This window comes from Ischnura elegans, chromosome 2, assembly GCF_921293095.1.
Source record: "Ischnura elegans chromosome 2, ioIscEleg1.1, whole genome shotgun sequence".
NCBI classification, from domain to species: domain Eukaryota; kingdom Metazoa; phylum Arthropoda; class Insecta; order Odonata; family Coenagrionidae; genus Ischnura; species Ischnura elegans.
In genome coordinates, this window is record NC_060247.1 from 33,910,445 (window position 1) to 33,933,923 (window position 23,479).

The 23,479-nt window shown below is 37.9% G+C and overlaps 1 protein-coding gene and 1 long non-coding RNA gene across 7 annotated transcripts in view; one reads left to right on the forward strand and one right to left on the reverse strand.

Moving 5' to 3' along the window:
* The window catches only part of LOC124153580 (attractin-like protein 1), a 99,960-nt gene that overhangs the window by 24,974 nt on the left and 51,507 nt on the right, over positions 1 to 23,479 (forward strand). For all 4 annotated transcript variants that reach the window (XM_046526842.1, XM_046526844.1, XM_046526843.1 and 1 more), the window contains exons 9-10: positions 5,954 to 6,761; positions 9,330 to 9,471. In XM_046526842.1, coding sequence (XP_046382798.1) covers positions 5,954 to 6,761; positions 9,330 to 9,471 — 950 coding nt within the window. The remainder of the gene's footprint in view (positions 1 to 5,953; positions 6,762 to 9,329; positions 9,472 to 23,479) is intronic.
* LOC124153582 lies at positions 8,293 to 22,903 on the reverse strand. Of its 3 annotated transcripts, none has more exons than XR_006863698.1 (3): positions 21,910 to 22,898; positions 18,861 to 19,061; positions 8,293 to 8,823 (listed from the first exon to the last, which is right to left on the reverse strand). It is a non-coding gene; the product is annotated as an uncharacterized LOC124153582 (long non-coding RNA). The 3 variants fall into 3 exon arrangements; XR_006863697.1 differs by lacking the exon at positions 8,293 to 8,823 and adding an exon at positions 9,478 to 9,786; XR_006863699.1 differs by lacking the exon at positions 8,293 to 8,823 and having other exon boundaries at positions 18,750 to 19,061; positions 21,910 to 22,903.

Below are 23,479 nucleotides of genomic sequence, written 5' to 3' on the forward strand. Positions count from 1 at the left end.
CAAGATCCGGTATCCCCCTCCATTCAGCACTCACCTTCCCCCGGTTGAAGCTTTCTTCTTCTCTGAAATAAAAAAAGGTCCCAGCTCGAGCAGGGATCGTATTACGACGACCTTAGCTTCGAAAGAAAATATCAAGTTACTCGAGAACAAAAGAAACCTTTTTCACGCCTCCCCCTTTCTCGACCGCTGACCTTTTTTTAGCTGACTCGCTTCAAAGATCCCCACCTCTGGAGGTCAACTGCTGCATGAATCACCGATTAGCCCGAAAGGTGCGTAAAAATGAATTTCGTTAATTGGTATTATGGGTCATTCCATGCCAAATCATCACAGAAAAGTGGACTTTTCAACCCGACCATCTCAGATTTGCTTGAAATTTGGTAGGAAGTTGAAGCACATGAAACTGTGCTCATACACAAAATTTTAACCCTCAGCCATACACGGTATTCATACAGCAGGGTTACAAACATGACAAAATATGCAAAATTTTCCCTCGCATGCTCTTCAAAAATAAATCATAACTTAGCTAGTAATTGTGGTAGAAACTTCCTGTTGGTCTCATTTTAAAGCTAAAGGAACATGGTTTCGGTAAAAAATGTTGGATTTTAAGATACCGATTTTTTTTATTCCGAGGTCACACCATGTGACCTTCGACCTTGAGTATCTAAAAAAAATGTATCTTAAATTTTATTCGGAAAAATATATGTTAAACAGCTAAATGCATTCTATCTTTGGTATAAATTTCATTTTGGGATGGCTTTGGGAACAGGAGTAAAAAAAAATCGTGAGAACATCATACTTCACATTCAGTGGAAAAACTTAGCATTTATGTATAGAAATTACCTGAATAGAATTGAATTATGTATAGAATAAAATTTAATGTTCTATACAACACCCAGGAAGAAATATAATCAAAAACTAGTTAGTTCCTCCTCCTCTGAAGTGCTTCTTCTGAACTCAGTGTCGAAAGCTGTTAATTTGTAAGTTCGCCCAGTTGCAGTACATGGATCGACCTTAGCAAGAACTTGTTCACTTGGAATATTAAGAATGCCTGGATGGTGAGGATACACATATGATGGTGATGGTGCTTCGGGATGTAAGAAATTGACCAAAACTTCCTGTGAGGCTACATTCACACTCATGACACAACCTAACCACCACGCATCACTATAGACACAAGTCACAAAACCTTTAATTTCTTCTAGAGACAATGTTTCTTGTGGAATATTTGTTTCATGCACATCACTGGTGGTGTCTGTTGAAAACTTCTTTTTTATTAATTCATTCCTTGTTCCTGGAATGAAAGTATGAAATGTTTGAGTTCCAGGTATTGGTCTTTTTTTTCAAGTTGAGTGTGTAGCATCCTCCCATTTTCCATTATTTCTTTTTGACACACATAAACGAAGTTCTTATTCTTAGTATTGTCTGTTGCCCAGACAAACATTTGTCTTGGAGTCATAATTTGACCATTATAGATACGTTGTAAGCTTGCACTAGTGGCTAGCCCCTTCAAAGTTCCACCCAATCCATCACATGAATTCTAGCCATGAGATGTGGCAAAGAAGTGCCACTCGGCTGGAATCCAAAATTCAACTTTGTGTTGTACCAGGTTTGAAAATTTGTTCCTGTTTTTGTATTGGCCTGCACACACCCCAATGCTTAGGGCGTAGAGAGGCAAATTTTGTACTGTTCTGTCTGTTTGAAATGAATGTACACTTCTGCAAGGTTGTTTAAAATTAGCCTCTTTTGTATTTGTTCTTTCACCCCACCCATTTTAACACACACTAAGTCTTTTTTGCCAGGCATAATTCTGCTGACATCATCATTGGCGTAAGTGCTCTTCACAGTCTCGGCAACATCAGGATCCATGCTCTTTCCTGGTTTAGGATTTGGTGTTGACAAAATCCCACGTTCTTTTACTAATTGCTTTGTTTTTCATATCATGTTCTTACTAGCTAGTGGAAATTCTTGCTCGATTCTTTTGATACTCCAGAGTTTAGGAAGGCGGGTCAAAGTAGTTACTTTCTCACTTTTCATAGTAGTTTCTTCAAAATTTTCTTTTAGTTGTTGCAAATGTCATCACAACTATGATTGTTAGGCACGGATTCTTCAGCTGGAATCGGAAATATCTTCTCTTTTACGACTTTTGCAATTTTAATAGCTTTCTTTCTGGAGTATGGCTCTTCCTTCATTCTCTTCCTCTTGTTAGGTGATGCACCAATACTACTCAGACTTTCATATAATGTTTATATAGCAGATTCGGTCCTGAATGTGCTCAATGCCATATCACTTTCTTCATCAACTGATATGCTTGGTTCTTCACGAGGAGCATAATCAAATATGTTAATTTCTTGCTACAGTTGTCACAAATCATTTGTTCACAATTGACATGCGATAGTTTTCCCACCATCCATGGTAGCACTTTCCTCAATTGTTTTCTACTGCATTATGCCTTTTAATGTCAAAAGAGTTGCAGCACTGTATGTCTATATACGTCTTATCCATTACCACACACTTATTTAAGTTGTCAATTATTATACACACTAAGTAGTCCCTTGAAACACACGTGAACTCCACAGAAGCTCGAGAAAGACTTGAGCTTGCTTACCAGACTAGTAGTGCACTTACAGAAAGAGAGAGAGCTAGAGAATTTTGAACTTGTGTGATGGATGTTTTATACAGGAAGAGCATAAAATGTCAAATGAAAATTTAGCGTACAATTTGTACACAATGTTCAAAGGATTTCCAGGTTATGGTGTGGATGCACAAATGGTATAAAAAATGTGTATGTTGTATAAAAATTTGGCTTATCACAATTTGTATGCTTTGTATACAATATGCACTACCGTACATTGTATACATTTTATGGACACACAATATATGCATATACAATGAGTTCATTTTTATGCAAATGTACGTAAAATTACATTGTACACATCCAAAATGGAAATTGAGTATATTGTATACAATGTACTCAAGTATGCTTTAATATGCAAAAGCATATAAATGTATGTAAAATGTGTACATTGTACACAGCCTGTTTAGAACTTGTGTACAACTTTTTCATAGGGGATATTATTTTCACTCATAATTCAATAATTTTTTACTCCTGTTCCCAAAGCCATCCCAAAATGAAATTTATACCAAAGATAGAATGCATTTAGCTGTTTAACATATATTTTTCCTAATAAAATTTAAGATACATTTTTTTAGATACTCAAGGTCAAAGGTCACATGGTGTGACCTCGGAATAAAAAAAATCGGTATCTTAAAATCTAACATTTTTTACCGAAACCATGTTCCTTTAGCTTTAAAATGAGACCAACAGGAAGTTTCTACCACAATTATTAGCTAAGTTATGATTTATTTTTGAAGAGCATGCGAGGGAAAATTTTGCATATTTTGTCATGTTTGCAACCCTGCTGTATGAATACCGTGTATGGCTGAGGGTTAAAATTTTGTGTATGAGCACAGTTTCATGTGCTTCAACTTCATACCAAATTTCAAGCAAATCTGAGACGGTCGGGTTGGGAGCTGTGATGATTTGGCATGGAATGACCCATATACTTTTATTACTTTTATTAGATTGAGGTATTAGTGATGTGCACGTAATTCAAAAAAGAATGATACTAAACACGACGTATTTCTAACGTTATTTAACCATTTTAAGCAAGGAAATAGTTGGAATAATACGATGGTGATTTCTGGCGAATATCGAAATCCTCGCAGCTAATAGTGAGCTTCACGGCAGTTGGTGCGGATTTTTTTCGAAAACAGGGCGTCTGGTTACAATTTACGAGTTATGCTACAAGTCTCACTTGTCTGAGGTGCTAACGAAGCGATATCTTCTCAGGATATTTTGTTTCTCCCTACTAGCAATCTGAATTCATCTGCTCATCTAGAGCAACGCTACTTATTGTTAGAAATGAATGGGTAAGTTGCCTTCTCTATAGGATAAAAAATTTCATTGCGCAGTCATATGGTCATGCTTCACCCTCTGCAGTAAGCTCTGCCTACGCCGTACGCGATAGCATTAGTGCCGAACTTCAACTCATACGAGTGGTTCCGTACTTTCCCGGGTGGATTGACTTAAAACTAGCGAGTGTTTTCCGTGTGGGTTCAATGGAGTCCGGTTTCATTTTCATTAGTTTTATTCTTATTCGTCTTCGGACCATGCCCCTTCCGAAGACACAAGTGAGAACTTTAAAAGATGGACTGAAAATAATTGATGATGAAGAAATGAATCCGGGCTAGAAATACGTGAATATTGCAGAACGCCTCGGTATGTACGGTAGCACATGACGGCAGGGGTGGGGGTAGAGCGAGATCCCTGGTGAAAACAAGAGGTGGGATGAAGCCGAGGATCAGGTGGGCGTGCCGCTGACGATTAACGCCACATTGCCTCAATCATATTAAAAATTTAATTGCTAGAAAGGAACATTGGCCTTCTTGATCCATCTCATAACCAATCACTGCGACGGCGAAATCAGTTGTTTGAGGCATAACACGCACATTTCTCTCGTAAATACGTGTACTTGAAATGGCATTTGATGGATAAGAATTTTTACATCAGACAGAAATGCATAATAGCAGTGAAAATTCCGAGTGGAGTGCAAACATTTTTTAGCAAGGCGGCTTGTTCCTTTAGGATATTAGAAAGAGAGATAAGTCGAATCAACAAAATGACCTAAGTGTTTCGATAAAGTAGTAATATTCCTGTAATCAGCTAAAATCTCGTTTGAATCCATTAATGAATATCATAATTAGCAAAAATCCAGCGGATCCTGGGACATAGGCAACCCGGACAAACAATCCCGCATCGATCGTTTTCCCGCATTCATCGTTTTTTTTTCATCCATCCCCCTGAAAAACGACAGATCGAGGTTCCACTGTACTACGGTGTTTATTGTTCGCAGCCAGGGCTGGTTCCATGGGAAGGATAACGAACAGGTCTTACTTTCAGTGAACGGGAGTAAAGCCTGTACACACATGCCTTGCTTAGCGCAAGGGATGTGTTCCTTGGGGTCTTTGCACTGGACGAATTTGCGTTATATGAGAGCGTTTTAACATTGGGAAGATAGGGATGCGTTCCCAGTTGCCCAAGTGTTGGGTATCTAATTTCCTATAAACCATATATATTCCTGGTAATAGTAATGAGGCAAGCAATACTATTAATATGCATAAAATGAGTTTAATTTCGTGTATACTTAGCGCAAGTTCACATTTTATCAAGAGGGTTTAAAAGCTATTTGATAAGGGTAAGCAGTGCTGGAATGTTTCCCCTAGGAACGAGTTTGTGCTATATCGAAATTGCGCTAATCTAAATTTCGCTAAGCGAGGCACGAGTGTACTGGTTATTAATTGAAATGGATGTCCAAAATTTGGAATTTTTCTATTCATAACTGTAATTTATGACTTCGTTATACTGAATTTCAGCCAAAAAATATTTTCATTAAACTGGTACCCTTTTACATTAAACAATATAGGAAATGTCAATGGGATGGAAAATAATTACGTTATTCTGAATATTTCATCACTATGGCGTTTGTTATAAAGACTTATCTTTAATTAACCAGTGCCAGAACGGCATTCCAGCACCATGATACCAATGTTCTTATTTAAATGATGTTTATAGAAAGTCCTAGTATCTCATGTTGCTGTGATATCTTGTACAGAATACTGTTTGTGCCAGTTGTTTTAGCCGCCTTAGAAAAACTAATAATCCATGAAAAAGAAAATCATGAGAAGATAGTGTTTGATTTTTAAAACTAATGAAGTACTCCCCAAAATATACTGTCGGATGTGTGACTGACTCACTCCAATTGGGCTATATCTTAAATTTTACTCTATTTACAAAAAATTGAAAAGCCCTTCGACCTATTCAGAATCCTCGCAGACTTCACCAACTACATGTACTTAGGAGGAACCTGATAATATTTAATTTTATTTTCCTTAGGGAACATCTGACTCCTGCTCCATCTGCTCGTTTTCTTCACTCAGCTGTGGTCATAAGAGGATTGGTGCTCTTCTTTGGTGGCAATACTCACAATGATACCGCCTTCAGTCATGGTGCCAAGTGCTATTCATCAGACTTCTTTGCTTATGATCCTGTGTGTGACAAGTGGGTGATGAATCCGGGAAGGGTGTCCTATTCATCCTATCCTCCAGTCCCTGGTCACACTTCTCATCCAGCCCCACCTCGATTTGGACATTCAACTGTTGTGTTCAAGGGCTCTGCTTACGTGTATGGTGGCTTTGATGGACAAATGCTCTCTGATTTACTTTCATACACTCCAGGTAATTGTAGCCACTTTAAAGATGCTGAGTCCTGCCTGAAAGCGAGCCCTGGTGTGAAGTGCATTTGGGTCGGTGGTCAGAATGCTAGAGAGGAAAATGCTGTCGGTCGAGGGGCCAGTAATTTGTATGTTGGCAGCATAATGGATGGTCACTGTGAAGTGATTTCAGAGGCTACTTTGAGTCCCAATGAAGGCTCAGGGGTCATACTTTGCCCTGAGGACTTGGAGCCGGATTACTCAATGTCGATGCCTGATGTGGATTCCGTCCCCACTGTTTCGACGACTCTGAGTCCTTCTCTATCTTCTGCGGTTGCGCCGTCACTTCCTCCTTTGGAGAAAGATGGTGAATCTGCTGGTTTCTGCTCCTCCTTGCATTCTTGTGCTTCATGTGTGCAAACCTCTAAAAAGTGCACTTGGTGTCGCCGAACAGCAATTTGTGTGCATGGAAGCTGTAAGGATGGTTTCAAGGTATGTATTTTCAATATATGTTTGTAAAATATTTCATCATAATTCAATTATGCTGTTTCATGTCAACTGAGTAAATCTGTCTGTTATCTAAAATGAGCATCATAATGGTTTGGTTGACTAATCACTAGTAGCCTTATCCACAAGCATTGCTTCTTCATGTTTTTGTTTTCTTAATATGCAACTGAATTATTACTACTAATCAGTGGTGAAGTGTCTAGTCATCTCTGGATTCACCAATTACTAAATCAAAATGAAAAATATTAAGAAGACAATTAAGATTTCTTTTGCAATGGCATTTGTTCCATTTTCTGCTGTAGAAATGAACTTAAGACATCAAAAACAAGCCATTTGGGAGTAACTATGTTGGTGGCATTTCCACTCCTTGTACCTATCCTTGCATGTCCCATCAATGAAAATGGCTATGGCCCGTAGGTAGGTTAGTCATTGCTGAGACCAGCGAGTCTCTGCTCATTAGGCTTCTCAGTCATGCTCGGCAGCTCTTGTTGGGATAAGTGAGTAAGGCTTGACCGCAAGAGGCTGCGTATACACTTGCCATACATTTGCAAGGGAGCCGTTGACAGCAAGCCGGAGAACGTTGTTGGCTCCAGAGGACAGACAGACATGAGGGCATTAGGGCAATTCCAATGTATACTGTGCTTGACATGGAAATAACATAATTGAAGGTAGGCTTCCATGTTAAAAAAAGGTAAAACATGGTGCCCCATTGTAGTAAAATAAAATTAAAGCCTCTCATAAAAATAAAATTTTTAGAGAAATTCATTGAAATATTGATGAATTAGGCTTCTGTAAAATAAGGAGAAAGAAATTATGAAAAAAAAGTGCCGCATGCAAGGTTCAATCCTGGGTCCTCAGGATGACAATCAGGCCCCTTAACCACTGTACCACTGCTCATTCTTGATAAAAGAGCACTTATACAGGAATAGATTTGACCTGTAAATGTTAAACAGCTTTTTTTGTCTAAACTGTTCATTAGATAACTCCATATGGAGGGGTGATTTGTGGACAGCTCCGGATGGACTAAAATATTACAAAATTTGATTGAATTTCCAAAATCCAGTTTTTTGTCACTTCTCTTGTAAGATTGAACATCATGCTTTGCCACTGCTACCAATACTAATTATTATACTACTAATATATTAATTCTCCAACATAGAGTTTAGAATTAGCTATGGATGAGTTTTAGGATTCAGGTTATGCCATTTAAAGTGTAGGGGAAGGAATCCATCCATTGGAAGTTAATGCTCACCAGTACCATTCTCTTGATCGTCAATATTTTCAGGGAAAAAATTGACTGCATTAAATGAGGGCATAAATTGTGGACATTTAGTTGGTTATTAATTAGTTAACATAGTAAATGCCATCCTATTCTCATTTTCTTATGGCATCATTGTATAAAACATTTGTTTCTTTTTATGGCTTAATTATATATGATGGTTTGTTCTCATTTATTGCCAGCCTACAATGGACGAGGTATGGTTGTTAAGTCAGGGAAAACTAATTGATTGTTTTACTCATTTTATTGGATAGGAAGATTTCAGTAATTCCTAATGCTATTTCATGTAATTTTTTGTAATTATAATAACCACGAAGTAATTGTAATTGAGTTGCAACTGGTATGAAACGTTGTATTCTTAAGTCTCATAATTATGACCTCAGATCTGAATCAAAGAATCAGTCGGCTTGTATTTACATCCCACTGCCTATGATAATTTCTGCCATTAGCACCTGCCTTCTCAAGGCATTACCTTATCTGAATAAGTGGCAGCATAAGAGCCTCTTAATCATGTGAAGTGTTGGCTCTTTTTCATTTTGTCAGTCATCAAGTGCAAGCTGACCAGAACTACTTTAGTGAAGCATTGGTGTTAAAGTTGGAATATATATTAGCATAATGTGTTAATTATTTTCTAGGAATCATGTGTATGATGAAATTGTTTTGCTAAGAAATGAAGTTCTTGAAATTTTTCATGGCTTAAGTAAGTGTTTCCATTGCATTATTATATCATTATGCTCATGAATCAGGATGGTCACTCCACCTGAAAACCTGAAAAATATGTGAATTTAATTGTGTGGAAAGGAACTTACTTGATAGGAAAAAATTAGGAAATAAAAATAGGAAAATAATGGCTTGGGAAAAATAAACTTTATTGTATAAGTCAAGTCTATCGTGACTTTTCCTCATCCATTTTTACACCTTGGCATATCATTTACATTTCAGTATTCCATACCCAAGGTGTCATTTAGGTGGTGCTCCAAGTCTATTTATGCCCATTTTATTTACTTTTACTTCATTTTTTCTGATGTTTAGTATTTAATGACTCTTCATCATGTTTTTACAAATCATAAAATATGATTTTTCTGCTAAATATATTTTGATAAACATCCTGGAAATTTGTGAAATGTGTGTGGAAAAGTCTGGGAACATCTGCTTTTTATTTAAATGGTCATCCTGTTTATGTAAATTGTTTCATTTCTGTATGGTATTTTGATTGATATCATGTATTACGTTTCTGTTTTACTAACTGATTGATTAACATCTTTTCTAAATAGGGTATTACCCTGCTAGGTCAGTGTGATCGACAGGATTCATTAGTCTGCTCTCAACTTCATAACTGCCAGGCATGCACTGGATTCTCACATTGTCGATGGGATTATGAGTCACGCTGCAAAACAACTTTAAGTGAAATGCATGGTATGCATGACATTATTTCTTTCTCTAATCGTAATTTCTTCTATGGTATTCAATTACACAAATGTTGGTTGCATATAGGTGTTACATGTGTATTCCCTGTTAGGGCATGCATTAATGTCTTTTCTAATTTTAAAAAATTGCTGAGTTATTCAGGTCTTTGTCATTACTAAGCCTTTTCAATCCATTAGCTGTATTTATTACTACAGTGGAACTTGGTTAGTACGTTCTTTCTTAGTCCTTAGCACATTTTCCTCCTTAGCACGGCTTCACAATGTTTAGATTTCTCCCAGTCCCAGCAACATCCGAGTGAAATACCTGTAAAACTATTTGGTTAGTATGCTTTAAATAGTGGTGCTTTCTGGTGGGTAGTACACTAAATTATTTGCTATGAAGCAACCCGCAAGTTGTTTCTTAGTATCATCCAAATGTGTAAACCTCCGAATTCATTAGTTACTTAATAATTATCAGCCATTGACCTTCCCAATTCTCTTTTTCTACGACCGTGATGCATCCAAATGCATTTCTCAATGCAAGGAGTAAGCGCATCATTACTTGACAAGAGTTGTGGGAGGAGATGATGCTTTGGATCTCCACGCAAAACTTAACACAAAAATACTTGATCTCGGCACTAGAAATAGAAAGCAGACTACATTGATGTTTGGGCCAATATAATTTCACGCAAATATGAAATTTAAAAATTCGCCCCAAAAGAAAAGATTAAAAAATGGACTGTATTATAATTATAAGAATAGGAGAGAGAGAGAACGCCCGATGTCCACCTACCTTCCGCTGCTCTTCCTTCTCCCCTCTCCCCCGATGAGTTCGGCTCGCGGTCCGCGTCGCACCACGCACAACACCGTTCTGTCACGTACTGCCTTGCCCACACGACAATACCACTCAACAATCAGTTCCTCCTCTATAACCTGGGAGGTCTTGTGTTATAGGCCGACACCTAGCGGCCTCTCTCTCGATTATTATCAAACATACTCCCCCCCAAAATTTGAGAAGCAAATTTTGAAAATAAACCAATTAAAATTACTAAATTAATATTCAATAGCGAATCTCATGGTTGTATCCAGTGAATAACCTTATATTTAGTCTTTGTAAGGGGAAGGAAGGGAAGGTAGTTTTCACTCTGGAGGGGGCTTTCACCAGAGACTTGTTTCAGGAAAGAAGCCCTCGGTACGGGTAATTAGGATGCAAAGACCAAATACACTATTATAAATTCTAATTATGACTAATTCTTTAGGGGTACCCACTCTCCTCCAGCTAAATTAAATATCTAGTAAAAACATAAATAAAAATAAATTTGGAAACTAGTTCTCCTAGTTTCCAATTGGAAGCTTCGCAACGCCAGCCACGGGACGCTTCAAAACGCCGTGCCCTGTTTTCAGGGTTACTACCCGAACTCGGTCATCGGGGCCGGGGTGAACCTTCTCCACTCTAGCTAAAGGCCAGTGCAAAGGAAACATATGTTTCTCCTTTAGGATTACAAGGTCACCCACGGCTAAGTTTTCTTCCTCTTTGACCCATTTAGTTCTCAATTGAAGCGTGTTCAAGTATTCCGTGGACCATCTCTTCCAGAATTGTTGCGTTATCTGCCTCACCAACTGCCACCTTGTAAGTCTGTTTTGTTTGTAGTCTAGTAGGGATGATTCCGGTAGTCCGACTATGGGAGTACCAATTATAAAATGTCCCGGAGTGAGCGCTTCATAGTCCGATGGATCGTCCGATAGTGGTGTAAGTGGCCTTGAATTTAAAACCGCTTCAATTTTTGTGAACACTGTGGATAACTCCTCAAATGATAGAATTCGATCTCCAATAATTTTTTTCAGCAAACCTTTTGCTGATTTCATGTTAGCCTCCCAAAGTCCCCCAAAGTGAGGCGCTGCGGGAGGATTGAAATGCCAGCGAATGTTTCTGTTAGAAAGGTTATCTATCATATTCGTTGAACTCAACACCTCTCGCCATTGACGATCAATTCCTGTTAAGTATCGACTGGCGCCTACAAAATTGGATCCACAATCTGAATATATGTCCGTGCATAAACCTCTTCGAGATATAAAACGCTCAAGCGCAGCAATAAATGCATCTGAGGTTAAGTTCGACACGAGCTCTAAATGGATAGCCTTTGTGGGTAAACATACAAATAAACATAGGTACGCCTTCCAAGATTTAGAGGATCGCCCGAAGGATTCCTTTACAAGAAACGGTCCTCCAAAATCAACACCTGTGTGTAAGAATGGACGCGTTGCCACCACCCGAGGGGAGGGTAAATCTCCCATTCTCGGCACCTTGCACGAAGCCTTCAGTTTGGTGCAAGTCACGCATTTTCTGATTCGATGTCGAACCACGGAACGTGCTGAGAGAATCCAATATTTCAATCCTAATAAGTACTGCAATGTCGCGGGTCCCACATGCAAATACATTTTATGATAATGGTCCACGATCAATGCAGTTAGATAAGCTTCCTTGGGTAACAGTAATGGGTGTTTGCGATTGTAGGACAAGTCAGAGTTAATTAGTCTACCACCCACCCTGAGGCAACCATCGCCATCTATGAATGGAGACAGTGTCTGAAGTTTTCTGGAACATACACGCCCTCCTTTCAGGTTTTCAATATCTGTCTGAAAATAAGCAAGTTGAGTTACTTTTATGCATATTTTTAATGCATTATTGATCTCTTTTGCGCTAAGATTACTATCTTTGCTCAAGTTTGAAAACCCTTTTGTGAATGCAATGAAGCGAAGACAATAAGCAATCACTCGATTAAGTTTAGACAGGGAAGAATAACGTTCCACAAATGTAATGTCTGCCGTATCGTTGTCTGTGACAGCTACATTGGTCTTCACAGATTTCATTTCCGGAAGTTCCTCATTTCTTCCCATAAAACTGCTAACCTCCCATTGATCAATACTATTAGCTACCCATGAAGGTGCGTTCCACCATAGATCATGGTTAATTATTTGTTGGGGTAGCAATCCCCGACTACCTGAATCAGCAGGGTTATTTTTTCCAGCTACATGATTCCACACTATACCCAATTGACTTTCTGATATTTGAGCAATCCTATTTGCAACAAATGCTTTTAATAAATGCGTTGGAGTATTGATCCATGCTAGGACTGTTGTGGAGTCAGTCCATGCGTAAACACACTCAATATTTATTTTCTGTGAGAGAGATGCAAATACGAATTCCATAAGCCTCGTCAGCAACACTGCTCCCATAAGTTCTAGCCTTGGTATTGTTAAAGTTTTTATCGGTGCGACCTTAGTTTTTGCCATCATTAAGTGAACTTTCCCCATAGTTTGTAGAGCCCCACAGCGCAAATAAACCACTGCGCAATAGCCCCGCTCGGAGGCATCACAGAAACCCACTAATTGGTGGTGTTCTGCTTTATTCACTGCATGCCCTAACGCACCTCGAGGTATTTTAACATTTTCTAACAAAGACAGCTGGCTTACAAACTGTCTCCATGCGTCAATTACCTCGGAAGGTAAATCGTCATCCCATCCTATCTTTAATTTCCAAAGGCTCTGCATAAAATGTTTCGCCCAAAACACAACCGGACTGATCCATCCTAATGGATCGAATAGTTGTGCTAAATTTGATAGAACACCTCTTTTTGAGGGTGGTTTTGAGGATACCCTCACATTGTACGAAAATAAATCCAACTTAGGATCCCAACATAAACCTAATATTCGAAAGGTTGAGCCCTCCTCATCAGTGAATTCTACCTTGCTTTGCACCAGCTCCGGTGAAATGGCCCTTAAAACATCAACAGAATTTGTGGCCCATTTATGAAGTTCAAAACCTCCGCGATTTAATAATCCCTTCAATTGCGCAATAAGCTCTATTGCTTCTGTGCTCGTAGAGCTTCCTGATATTAAATCGTCCACAAATACGTCTTGTGGGAGTACTACAGCTGCAAGGGGGAAGCGTGCCGCTTCATCTTGAGACAGCTGCTTAAGCACTCTCATAGCCAAGTATGGAGATGACGTCAAACCAAACGTAACTGTATTCAGTTCATATTCACGCAAAGTGGAATTCTCGTTAGGGCGCCAAACTATATGCTGATAAGCCCTGTGTTCTGGGCGTATCAAAATCTGACGATACATTTTTGAAATATCGGCTACAAATGCCACGGCATGTAGACGAAACCTCATGATTAAATCCGCTATATCTTTATGTAACTTTGGACCCTTTAAAAGAAGTTCATTCAAGCTACACCCGGATGAGGTACGCGCCGAAGCGTCAAACACGACGCGCACTTTCGTGGTTGAGCTAGACTCCTTAATCACAGCATGATGTGGAATGAGATATTTTCCAGATCCCCATTGGGAAGTTGACATATGCCCCATTGTGAGATATTCTCTTAAGGATTTATTATACTCTGCTTGTAAATTGGCGTCATGAGCTAATTTCCGTTCGAGGTTAGAGTACCTCTTTAATGCCTGGGTCTGAGAGTGGCCAAGAGAATCGTCATGGTTCTCTTCCTTAAATAAAATGGGTACAACATATCTCCCATTTTCTTCTCTGTAATGAAGCGATTTGAACTGCGATTCCGCCTTATCGTTGTCTGGTGAGGCAGGGGAATTATTCGGAATCTCTTCGACCTTCCAGAAATTTTCTAACATAGAGCTCAAATCACATTCCTCGTTCGTGACAATACACGAGGAAATGTTTGCGCACATATTCAAAGGATTAGAGGCAGATTTTACAGGACCTATTAAGATATAACCAAAAATCGAAGGCCACGCAGTAGGATTGCCTTCGTAGCGAATCGGGGGTCCGTCAACCATAATTTGCGAGTATAATTCTGCACCAATTAAAATATCAATATCCCCAGGCTTATGGAAATCTGGATCCGCCAATATCAAATAGCGGAAACTATCACGCACAATATCTGGCATGAGAGCGCTAGGTTGCTTTGAGGTAATTTTTTGAATTACTACGGCGTTTGTGACTAATTCCTCGCCTCCTTGACGAGGCCGAATTACCAAAGAAGAAATACCCTTAGTAGTAGTGACGGGATTTTCAGCGAGGCCTTTGCATGCGACCATGGATTGTTTTCGCGGGAGACCCAGCCTTTGTTGACAAGCAGTGGTGATGAAACTGGCTTGCGACCCCGGATCAATCAGAACACGCACATTGTTGAACATGCCAGATGCCGACTTTACAGCAACAATAGCTTTATTGTAAGCAATTATAGCAATATAATTGAGTTTTGAGAAATAATGTGGCTCGTCGGACAAGCTATCTCGTTCGACACACTGTTTTCACTGCTATGTGCTGTAATTTCACACATGTCGTTGGTGTTATTTTTTTCCCGAACCTTACAATCGTTGCTAGCTGTGCTGGAAGCATGCGAGGTTATTCGTGAATTGGGTTCCGAAACTTTGGTTGTGCATAGCAATGTATGATGCCCATTAGCACAGTTACGGCAAGACATACGTGATCGGCAAGCACTTGCTTTATGTTTACCACCTAAGCAATTGAAACAAATACCATTTGACTTTACATAGTCCCTCCTTTCATCTACCGACATCGAGATAAATTTTTTGCATAAATATAAACGGTGTTGTTCCGTGCATTTAGGACATGCGAACAACTTTATATTTTCACTTGCTGCCAAGAGCTAGGTTCTTGGACTGGTAAAGCTCCTCTTTGTTTGAGCCAACCTAGGATTTGAAGAAGCACTTGACCTCGATCCCACTGATCGGAGTATATTGACGTGCTTTTGGCCAAATTTCATTAGATCCTCAACAAGCGGAAACTCCATTTCATGGTGCTCCATCTCAAATTGCTTTCGCGAATTTTTATCCAGCTTTCTTACTGCCAGAACAAAAAGGATGAAATCAGCTAAATTTGGGATATTCATGGCCTTCAAAGCAGTAACATTTTCGGACAAATTTTCGAATAATGACTGGAAACCTTCAACCGAGTCATGGTTCAAATTAGGGACATTAATTATTGCCTCTAGGTATTGCAAAGCTAAAATTCGCTTATTCTCGTATTGTTGTACCAATGTTTTCCATACGATCGGGTAATTTTCGGATACAAGTGGAAGACCCGTTACTATTTTTCGTGCATTTCCCTTAACACTACTTATTAAGTAATGGAACTTCTCGATGTCAGTCAATTGAGTGCTATCGTGTATAAGGCTACGAAAAACATCATGAAATGGTTTGAAATTAGCCAACTCCCCGTCAAACGTAGGAATATTAATCTTGGGCAGCCTGGCCGTTTGAGAAACATTAGACGGCTCCGTGTTCGCATTACTAATTTCTGTTGGTAGCAACTGATTTGCTACCGCTTTGATCTCGTAATATAGCTCTTCGACGCGATTGGAAATGCTGAATTCCTCACCGAATTCCATGTTATTCTCAACTAGGTCTTCACGAATCTCATCGCAAAGTGCCAAAAAAGAGCTATATTTTTCCTCGAGACATTCGTACCTTGCTTTAAACATCGAAATATCAATTGGTTGTCCCAGTGTGAGGGTATAAAGTCTTTCAATAGATTGAATTAACGTGTCCCTACGAGCTTTCTTCAGCTTAAGGAAGCGTTGACCACGTGCTTCATCCATTACTTCACCTGCTGTTCCCTTTACCTTTTTCATTATCACAAAAAATAAATAGCTACAGCACTATTGGAATACAGATCCAACCATGAGATATGTCGGATTTTAAATCCGGCCCGAAGGACCAACAAATGTTTGGGCCAATATAATTTCACGCAAATATGAAATTTAAAAATTCGCCCCAAAAGAAAAGATTAAAAAATGGACTGTATTATAATTATAAGAATAGGAGAGAGAGAGAACGCCCGATGTCCACCTACCTTCCGCTGCTCTTCCTTCTCCCCTCTCCCCCGATGAGTTCGGCTCGCGGTCCGCGTCGCACCACGCACAACACCGTTCTGTCACGTACTGCCTTGCCCACACGACAATACCACTCAACAATCAGTTCCTCCTCTATAACCTGGGAGGTCTTGTGTTATAGGCCGACACCTAGCGGCCTCTCTCTCGATTATTATCAAACATTATATTATCATGCATTTCTCAATGCAAGGAGTAAGCGCATCATTACTTGACAAGAGTTGTGGGAGGAGATGATGCTTTGGATCTCCACGCAAAACTTAACACAAAAATACTTGATCTCGGCACTAGAAATAGAAAGCAAACTACATTGAACAAATTTTTTTAAGAGAATTTTAGTTGAAGAATATAAAAATCTGCTCATAATAATCTTTAAATTTCTTATTAATCGTCATATGAATATATATGTAGGAATCCATATATTAATCGATATGGGTTTATTCCGAGAATGAATGTGTACGGCTGTTGTGGGGATGTATGGTTAAGAAAATGTTGCTCAATTTTTATGATTTTTTAAAACAACTAATTTATGTACTCAGTGTTATCGTAATTTTCTATGAATAATCTCTGAGAAAGAAGAAATGACCTAGCCAAACTTGTCCTCTTAAAACATGTATGACAAATCACAGGAGAATGATGACATTTTTTTATGTAATCGTCTCTGGGAAATCTATGAAAACATTGTGATTTTCATTCACATGGTAGTTTTTTGGCAGTTTAGTGCTAATTTTCTTGATTTTAAATGTGAAAAGAGTTTAGGAAGGCGATCTTAGGAGAAATTCAAACAGTTATTGTAATTATGACGACTTTTCCTTGGAATGCAATTACCCCAATATCTATTATTTACTTCCCTGGTTAGCACGTTTTCCTGGATAGCACACTCATTTTTTATGGTCCCTTCAAAAACGTACTAAAGAAGTTTTACTGTGTGGTTGATAGGTTTTTGTCTCATTGTAATGGAAATTTTCGTAGTTTTGTCATTTAGTGACTTTAAATGTCGATTATTACATTTCTATGTTTTGGGAAAGGTATCGATGAATTGACTGTGGAGTACTTACATCTCAGATTTTATTTTAGAGGTCTCCATTTTTCATGATATGTACTTGCTATTATGAATAACAGTTGACAATATATTCATGAATCTCAGTGTCAAATTTGAGTGATGAAAATAGGGTGGTTTCCTATTATTTTTTTATTGCCTAAATCAAAAGATTATAACTCCTGGAGTACGAATTTCACACTTTTAGATTTTTAAATGACGATATCTATTTTTTGCGGTTAAACGAAAAGTGAAAAATTTCAAGCACGCGAAAACATGACAGCTAATCAGGAATGATGGGAAAAACTCCATGTGACGTATTTCTGGTTCCCCCATCCGCCTTGTGAGGTGACCTTGGGGATAGGCTTGAGCGCTGATACGACGCAGGCTGCTAGCAGGTAGCTGAGTACTCTGCTAGCTGGTAGCGCTTGGCTTAAATAAGGATTATTATTCCCCTATCAAACGAAGGAAACTTTCCGAACTTAGGTATTTTTAATGTGTGATTATTAAGAGATGTTTCCCTGAGCTCTGTGCCTCATGCATGCATTAGTAATCTCAGACGATGTAAAACTCCTATCTACTCATATTCTACGCGTATAGAAACTAGGTCCCTGTGACGTCATGTGGAGTGGAATCGTATTTGCGCCAATCTGGCCTTTTTAAAATATGTAAGGTTAAAATTGACCGTTGCCATTAGTCTAAACTGGGATTTCTAAAACCAAATAATTTTTATATTATGAATACACTAATGGTGGGTAAGGAATCACAATCATTGCATTTTGTTTTCTTTGATGAAGAAAACTACCCTATTGTCTGAAATATTCTCATTTCAAAGTTATTCCTTTTTTTTTGTTAAAAAATGACAAACTTTATTGCACACTAATGGCCGCACCTTTTATTCTGATTGAGATTAAGTAACAATGTAAAACCTCTTATGAAACTCACATGTGGATCTATCATATGACTTGCTACTTAATCTTCATTTGATGGAATGAAGCTTTGCGGCCACTACTTTAACTTTTTACCTCAAATATCTCAGTACATTTAGTGTCAGATATTTATGAAAGAAATATATTTTTTTCTCCAGAAATCATTTATTTCTATGCCATGAGGGAATTACACTGAAAATGGATGATTATGCAACAAAAAAGATATCCTCAACACTGAAAATTACAGTGGAAGCAGTTTTTCTCTAACCTGCGTATTATTCGTTTTTGAGAATTGAATATTAATTTTCGCTCCAAACAACCCACCACCATGTTCGCTGAGCATAACGTCAGAGTCCAGTAAACAATACATTAACGTGGTGCCAGAAAGACTATTTGTCCCAATATTAGAAAAACCTGTCTCTATCAGTACTATTTTCTTAGTTTGTTGTATTTTTTTCATAGCAATGCATGTGAATTTCAACATCAGTTACGTGAAAAATTTACGTATAATAATTAACAGGTTTAAAAAATGTATGCCTACCAGAAGATGCAGTGCAGTCTTGAAAAATAGCATCTACATATTAATTTTTCATCCTCCTCATCTACGGTGATTTCAATATTGAAATATTTTGTTCTCAATTTATGTCCTGGTGTCACTTTAGCCCCAGTAGTACATATGCTCAAATTTCTTTTCAGTTGAATGTATCCAACTGCTGAATCACCATATTCCTCTCTTCCAGACCTAAGAAATGTTAAGAAATTAGGCGTCAAATATATTCCGTAATATTTCTCCAAAACGTTAACTTCACAGATTCCTATATTGTAAAGGGTACACATTAGAAGCAATGAGAAAATTACAGTTGTTAAATGAGATGCAAACCAAGCTCTAAATTACAGATGTGGTAAATTTGCCTTTGGGAATTTGTTGCTTAAAACTTTATTTGACTGTAATCAAATTTTCAATGTAAATCATTACTGCTAATGTGTTAATTGAACAGTTTTGTTTGATTTTTCAATTTAAATTTTTCACCATATTTAGACTTTCATTTCTTTGAAATTAGGTTACAAGGTAGTATTTTTCTATATGTACCTTATAAGGAAATACTTTTTGGGTTGAATTTAAATATGTTGTGAGAATTTTTCATTTTATTGACTCTGACTCATCAAAAATGATACGTAATGATCGAAACGAGAGTGTGAAAATGTCAGGGAAATGAAAATTTTCCAGCATGTTTGCAAAGTTAATTTAAGATATGTAATCAGTTTAGCTAAGTTACTGGAGAGAGGAAGCTTTCTCTAGGGAAGCGGTCTTTGCTACTGAGCAATAATAAGAACAGAAAGGTAGGCCAAACATCACTTCCGAGTGTTCTAATCAGTTCTACTCCTAATTTGCTATCCTTCGAAAATTCTCTTGGGTTGTTAAATATGCAATTGTGATCTTAGGTATATAACAGTATGGGTAATTGTCTTTTGGGAGTGGATGTTAGTTGAAAAGTCTTTCTGTCAAGAGAGAAAAGGAACCAATGGTAGGAGGACTTTCATGATGGAGCTGCATTTTTCTCACGTATATATCCTTTTTATACTGAATGTGTTTACTAGAGATGTGCGAATAGTATCCGCGAATACTCGAATACCTCGAATACTAGAAAGTATTCGATATTCGAGATCTCGAATAGTTATGCCAAAGGTGCCGTCTCGAATACCTCGAATACTTTGAATTTCGCGTCATACACTGTCGCTCGCACATCGTTGGTAGTTGACTCGGAAAAATGAGGAGAACTCTAGTCGTTTAATGCATGCAGCGCCGTTTTAGGCAAGCTGACGAACTACATCAAATTCGTGGGTTAGAGCGACGAAAAGAGTTTGACGTGGGGAACCGAAATTGATCGGGTGAAAAAAATCCGAAAATCCCAGGTGTCCCCCATCAGGAGAACCTCAGTGCCGTGGGATAGTGACATTGGCGCATTTCTCACGATCTGCTATCCCCCTCCCTTCAGCATTTGCCTCACCCACTCTGACGATTTCCTCTTCTCCGATATCAAACAAAAGATCCCAGCTCGCGCAGGGATCGTATTACGAAGACCTTAGCTTCGAAAAAAATATCAAGTTACATGAGAACAATAGAAACGTGTCTCCCCCCCCCCCTCTACTCGCTCAGTGGCCTTTTTTGCTTACCTGCTTCGAAGTCCCCCATTTCTGGAGGTCAACCGCTGCATGAGTCATCTACTAGCCCAAAAGTTGTCTAATTACTTCGGCAATTGATATTACACTTTTATTGGATTGAAATATTAGTAATATGCGCGTGATTTAAGAAAGAATAAGACCAAACACGACGTATTTCTGACTTTATTTAAGCATTTTACGCAGGAAAATAAATGCCGGAAAGACGAAGAAATACGACGGGGGCTTAGCATTTTGGCGTTATGCTCAAATAGGGTGCTTTCCTATTATTTTTTTATTGCCTAAATCGAAATATTAATACTCCTGGAGTACGTATTTAACGCTTTTAGATTTTTACTGAACGATATCTATTTTTCGCAATTAAATTAAAAGTGAAAATTTTCAAGCACGCGAAAACGCGACGTGTAAGTGGGAATGATGGGGAAAAGTCTGTGTGATGCATTTCTAGTTCCCCCTTCCGCCTTGTGAGGTGACCTTGGGCGAGGCTCTGAGCGCTGATACGACGCAGGATGCTAGCAGGTAGCCGAGTACCATGCTAGGTGGTAGCGCTTGGCTTAACTAAGGATTATTAATACCTTATCAAATGAAGAAAACTTTCCGACCGTAGCCAGTTTTAATAAGTGATTATTAAGATATGTTTCCCTGAGCTCTGTGCCTCATGCATGCGTTAGTAACCTCAGACGATGTAAAACTCCTATCCTCTCGAGTAGAAACTAGGTCCCTGTGAGTGTCACGTGGAGTGGCATCGCATGGGCGCCAAACTGGCCTTTTTCAAATGAGGATAAAATTGACCATTGCCATTGGTCTAAAACGGTATTTCTAGAACCAAATAATTTGTATATTATGAATACACCAATGGTGGGTAACGAATCACAATCAATGCCTTTCGTTTTCTTTAATGAAGGAAACAACCCCATTGTTTACATAAAATTAAAATATTCCATTAATCAGCTAAATTCCTGTTTGAATCCTTTAAAGGCAATCACAATTACTCGCCAAAATCTTGGGTTTCCTGCTGCATAGGCGATCTAGTCAAACATTCTCACATTCATCGTTTAGTATTCGAGGTATTCGAAATTCGAGGTATGCGAATATTCGAGCAATGATTTGATATTCGAATTCGAATATCTACTATTCTACCCATCCCTAGTGTTTACCTTGAGTGACTCTTAGCTAGGAGTATCTTATTTCAGAAGTGAAAGCAGAAAGAGAGGAAAAGGGGGGGGATCCTTGACTCAAGCTCAAAGCTCACTATCCCTTTTTTTAGTCTCTGAGAGGAATGTATTAACCTAGGTGCCTTATAGGCTGAATATTCACCAGTGGAGGAAGGAAGGAATCCCTGGGGTGAAGAATGAGGAAACTGTGCGACATTAAAAAAAATTCCAATGTTGATACTATTAATAAATCACCTGAATTTCTTAAACTTTACAAGAAGAAATCTTGATTATTCTTGCTTTGACTTCCATGTGTGGTACTTTCAGACGTGGGCTGAGAATAACCTCTTCCCATTTGTACATGCCCATTGTATTGGCCATTTGATATTGCTGCTGCCTGCTGTAATTGCTTCTTTTCAAAGTGGATATGATTTGTCTTCCACGTGCAATTATCTGCATGGAAGAAGTTTTTAGGGTCTTCTTAGTCATGACAACAAATGTCAGCTAGAATACCATTCTTCTCTCACTGTTGATATAATTTGTCTAAAAATATAATTCCAATTTGTCCTGGTATGCATAATGCAATCTTGTTAAAGTGAACTGAATCACTTGCTTGTAGTCTTTTAATTAAGCACTTAAGCATCTTGATTTAACTGTAAAAACAAATTACCACTGCTTACAACAACAATTGCTGTATCAGTGATCAACAGTTGGTCACTAAGTTACAAAAATACTTAAAATTCTTTACAAGAAAAAAATGAATAACTTAATACCATTTAATACGTTTAAGTAGTGTCACTAATGCAGTTTATCAAAACTCACATAATACATACTTGGTCCTAAGTAGCTTGTGTGATTTGGGAATTGGTTCTCAAAATGTGGTATTCATTAGTGGAGATAGATTGAAGTTGTTTCCCTTTCCACAAAACTATCTCTCAGATTTTTCCATAGGAATTAAGAAGCACAACTCAGTCCTTTGATTTGATACATGTTAGGAATATTTTGACTTTAAATGGAAGTTTGAAGGCTAAGAATTTTGAAGTTTTCCTTTATAGCCTGGGAGGGAGGTTTTGATTTGCTTGGGACCTTGCTTTGGTTGTTAAAATCTTGTCTTTATGCCTTTGTTCCTTGATTTTGCCAAAATTTATTTAACCTTGTTTGCCCTTATCTTAGTTCAGCTGAAGATCGAAAAAAAATGGAAATTTACAGAGAGCATCATGGTGCCACTTTTATTTTGCTTATTCCTTCTTGGTAAATGGCCTCATCTTTATTGTTTTGCAATTTTTATTTATTTAATATTTTAGATGAAAATGTTCTAGGATGAATTATTATTTTGTATTTATGATATTTCTCACAATTATATGATTTTAGGTTTATTTATGTCATGTTATGAAATTTTAAAGTAACTTAAACTTTTTTGTTACTGTTTGTGCAGTGAAATTGATTTTGATTGTGGAGCCATGTTTTTCATATGTATTTTTTATGGCAGGAGTTATATATAATCAGTAACTGAATAGCCATCCTTGATTTTATGGTTTTCTCTTCATTTTCATATCTCCAACAATTTTTTGTTAAATAATTTAATCATGTCATCTCATACTTAAGAATTTTATTTCATATTTGCATTTTCGGTATTTTTATTGAAAATTATTTAAAAAAGGAACCCTGTTTTTTGTTGGTCTTGTACACAAACCTACTATTCTAATGGTCATTTCAACCATGTTAGAGTTGTTGTCATGTAAGATCTTGAAAAAGGTTTGAACATTGAAATTGGTACTCAAGACTTAGGTTTCTAAGCAATGATTTTATAAGTGTTGTCCAAAAT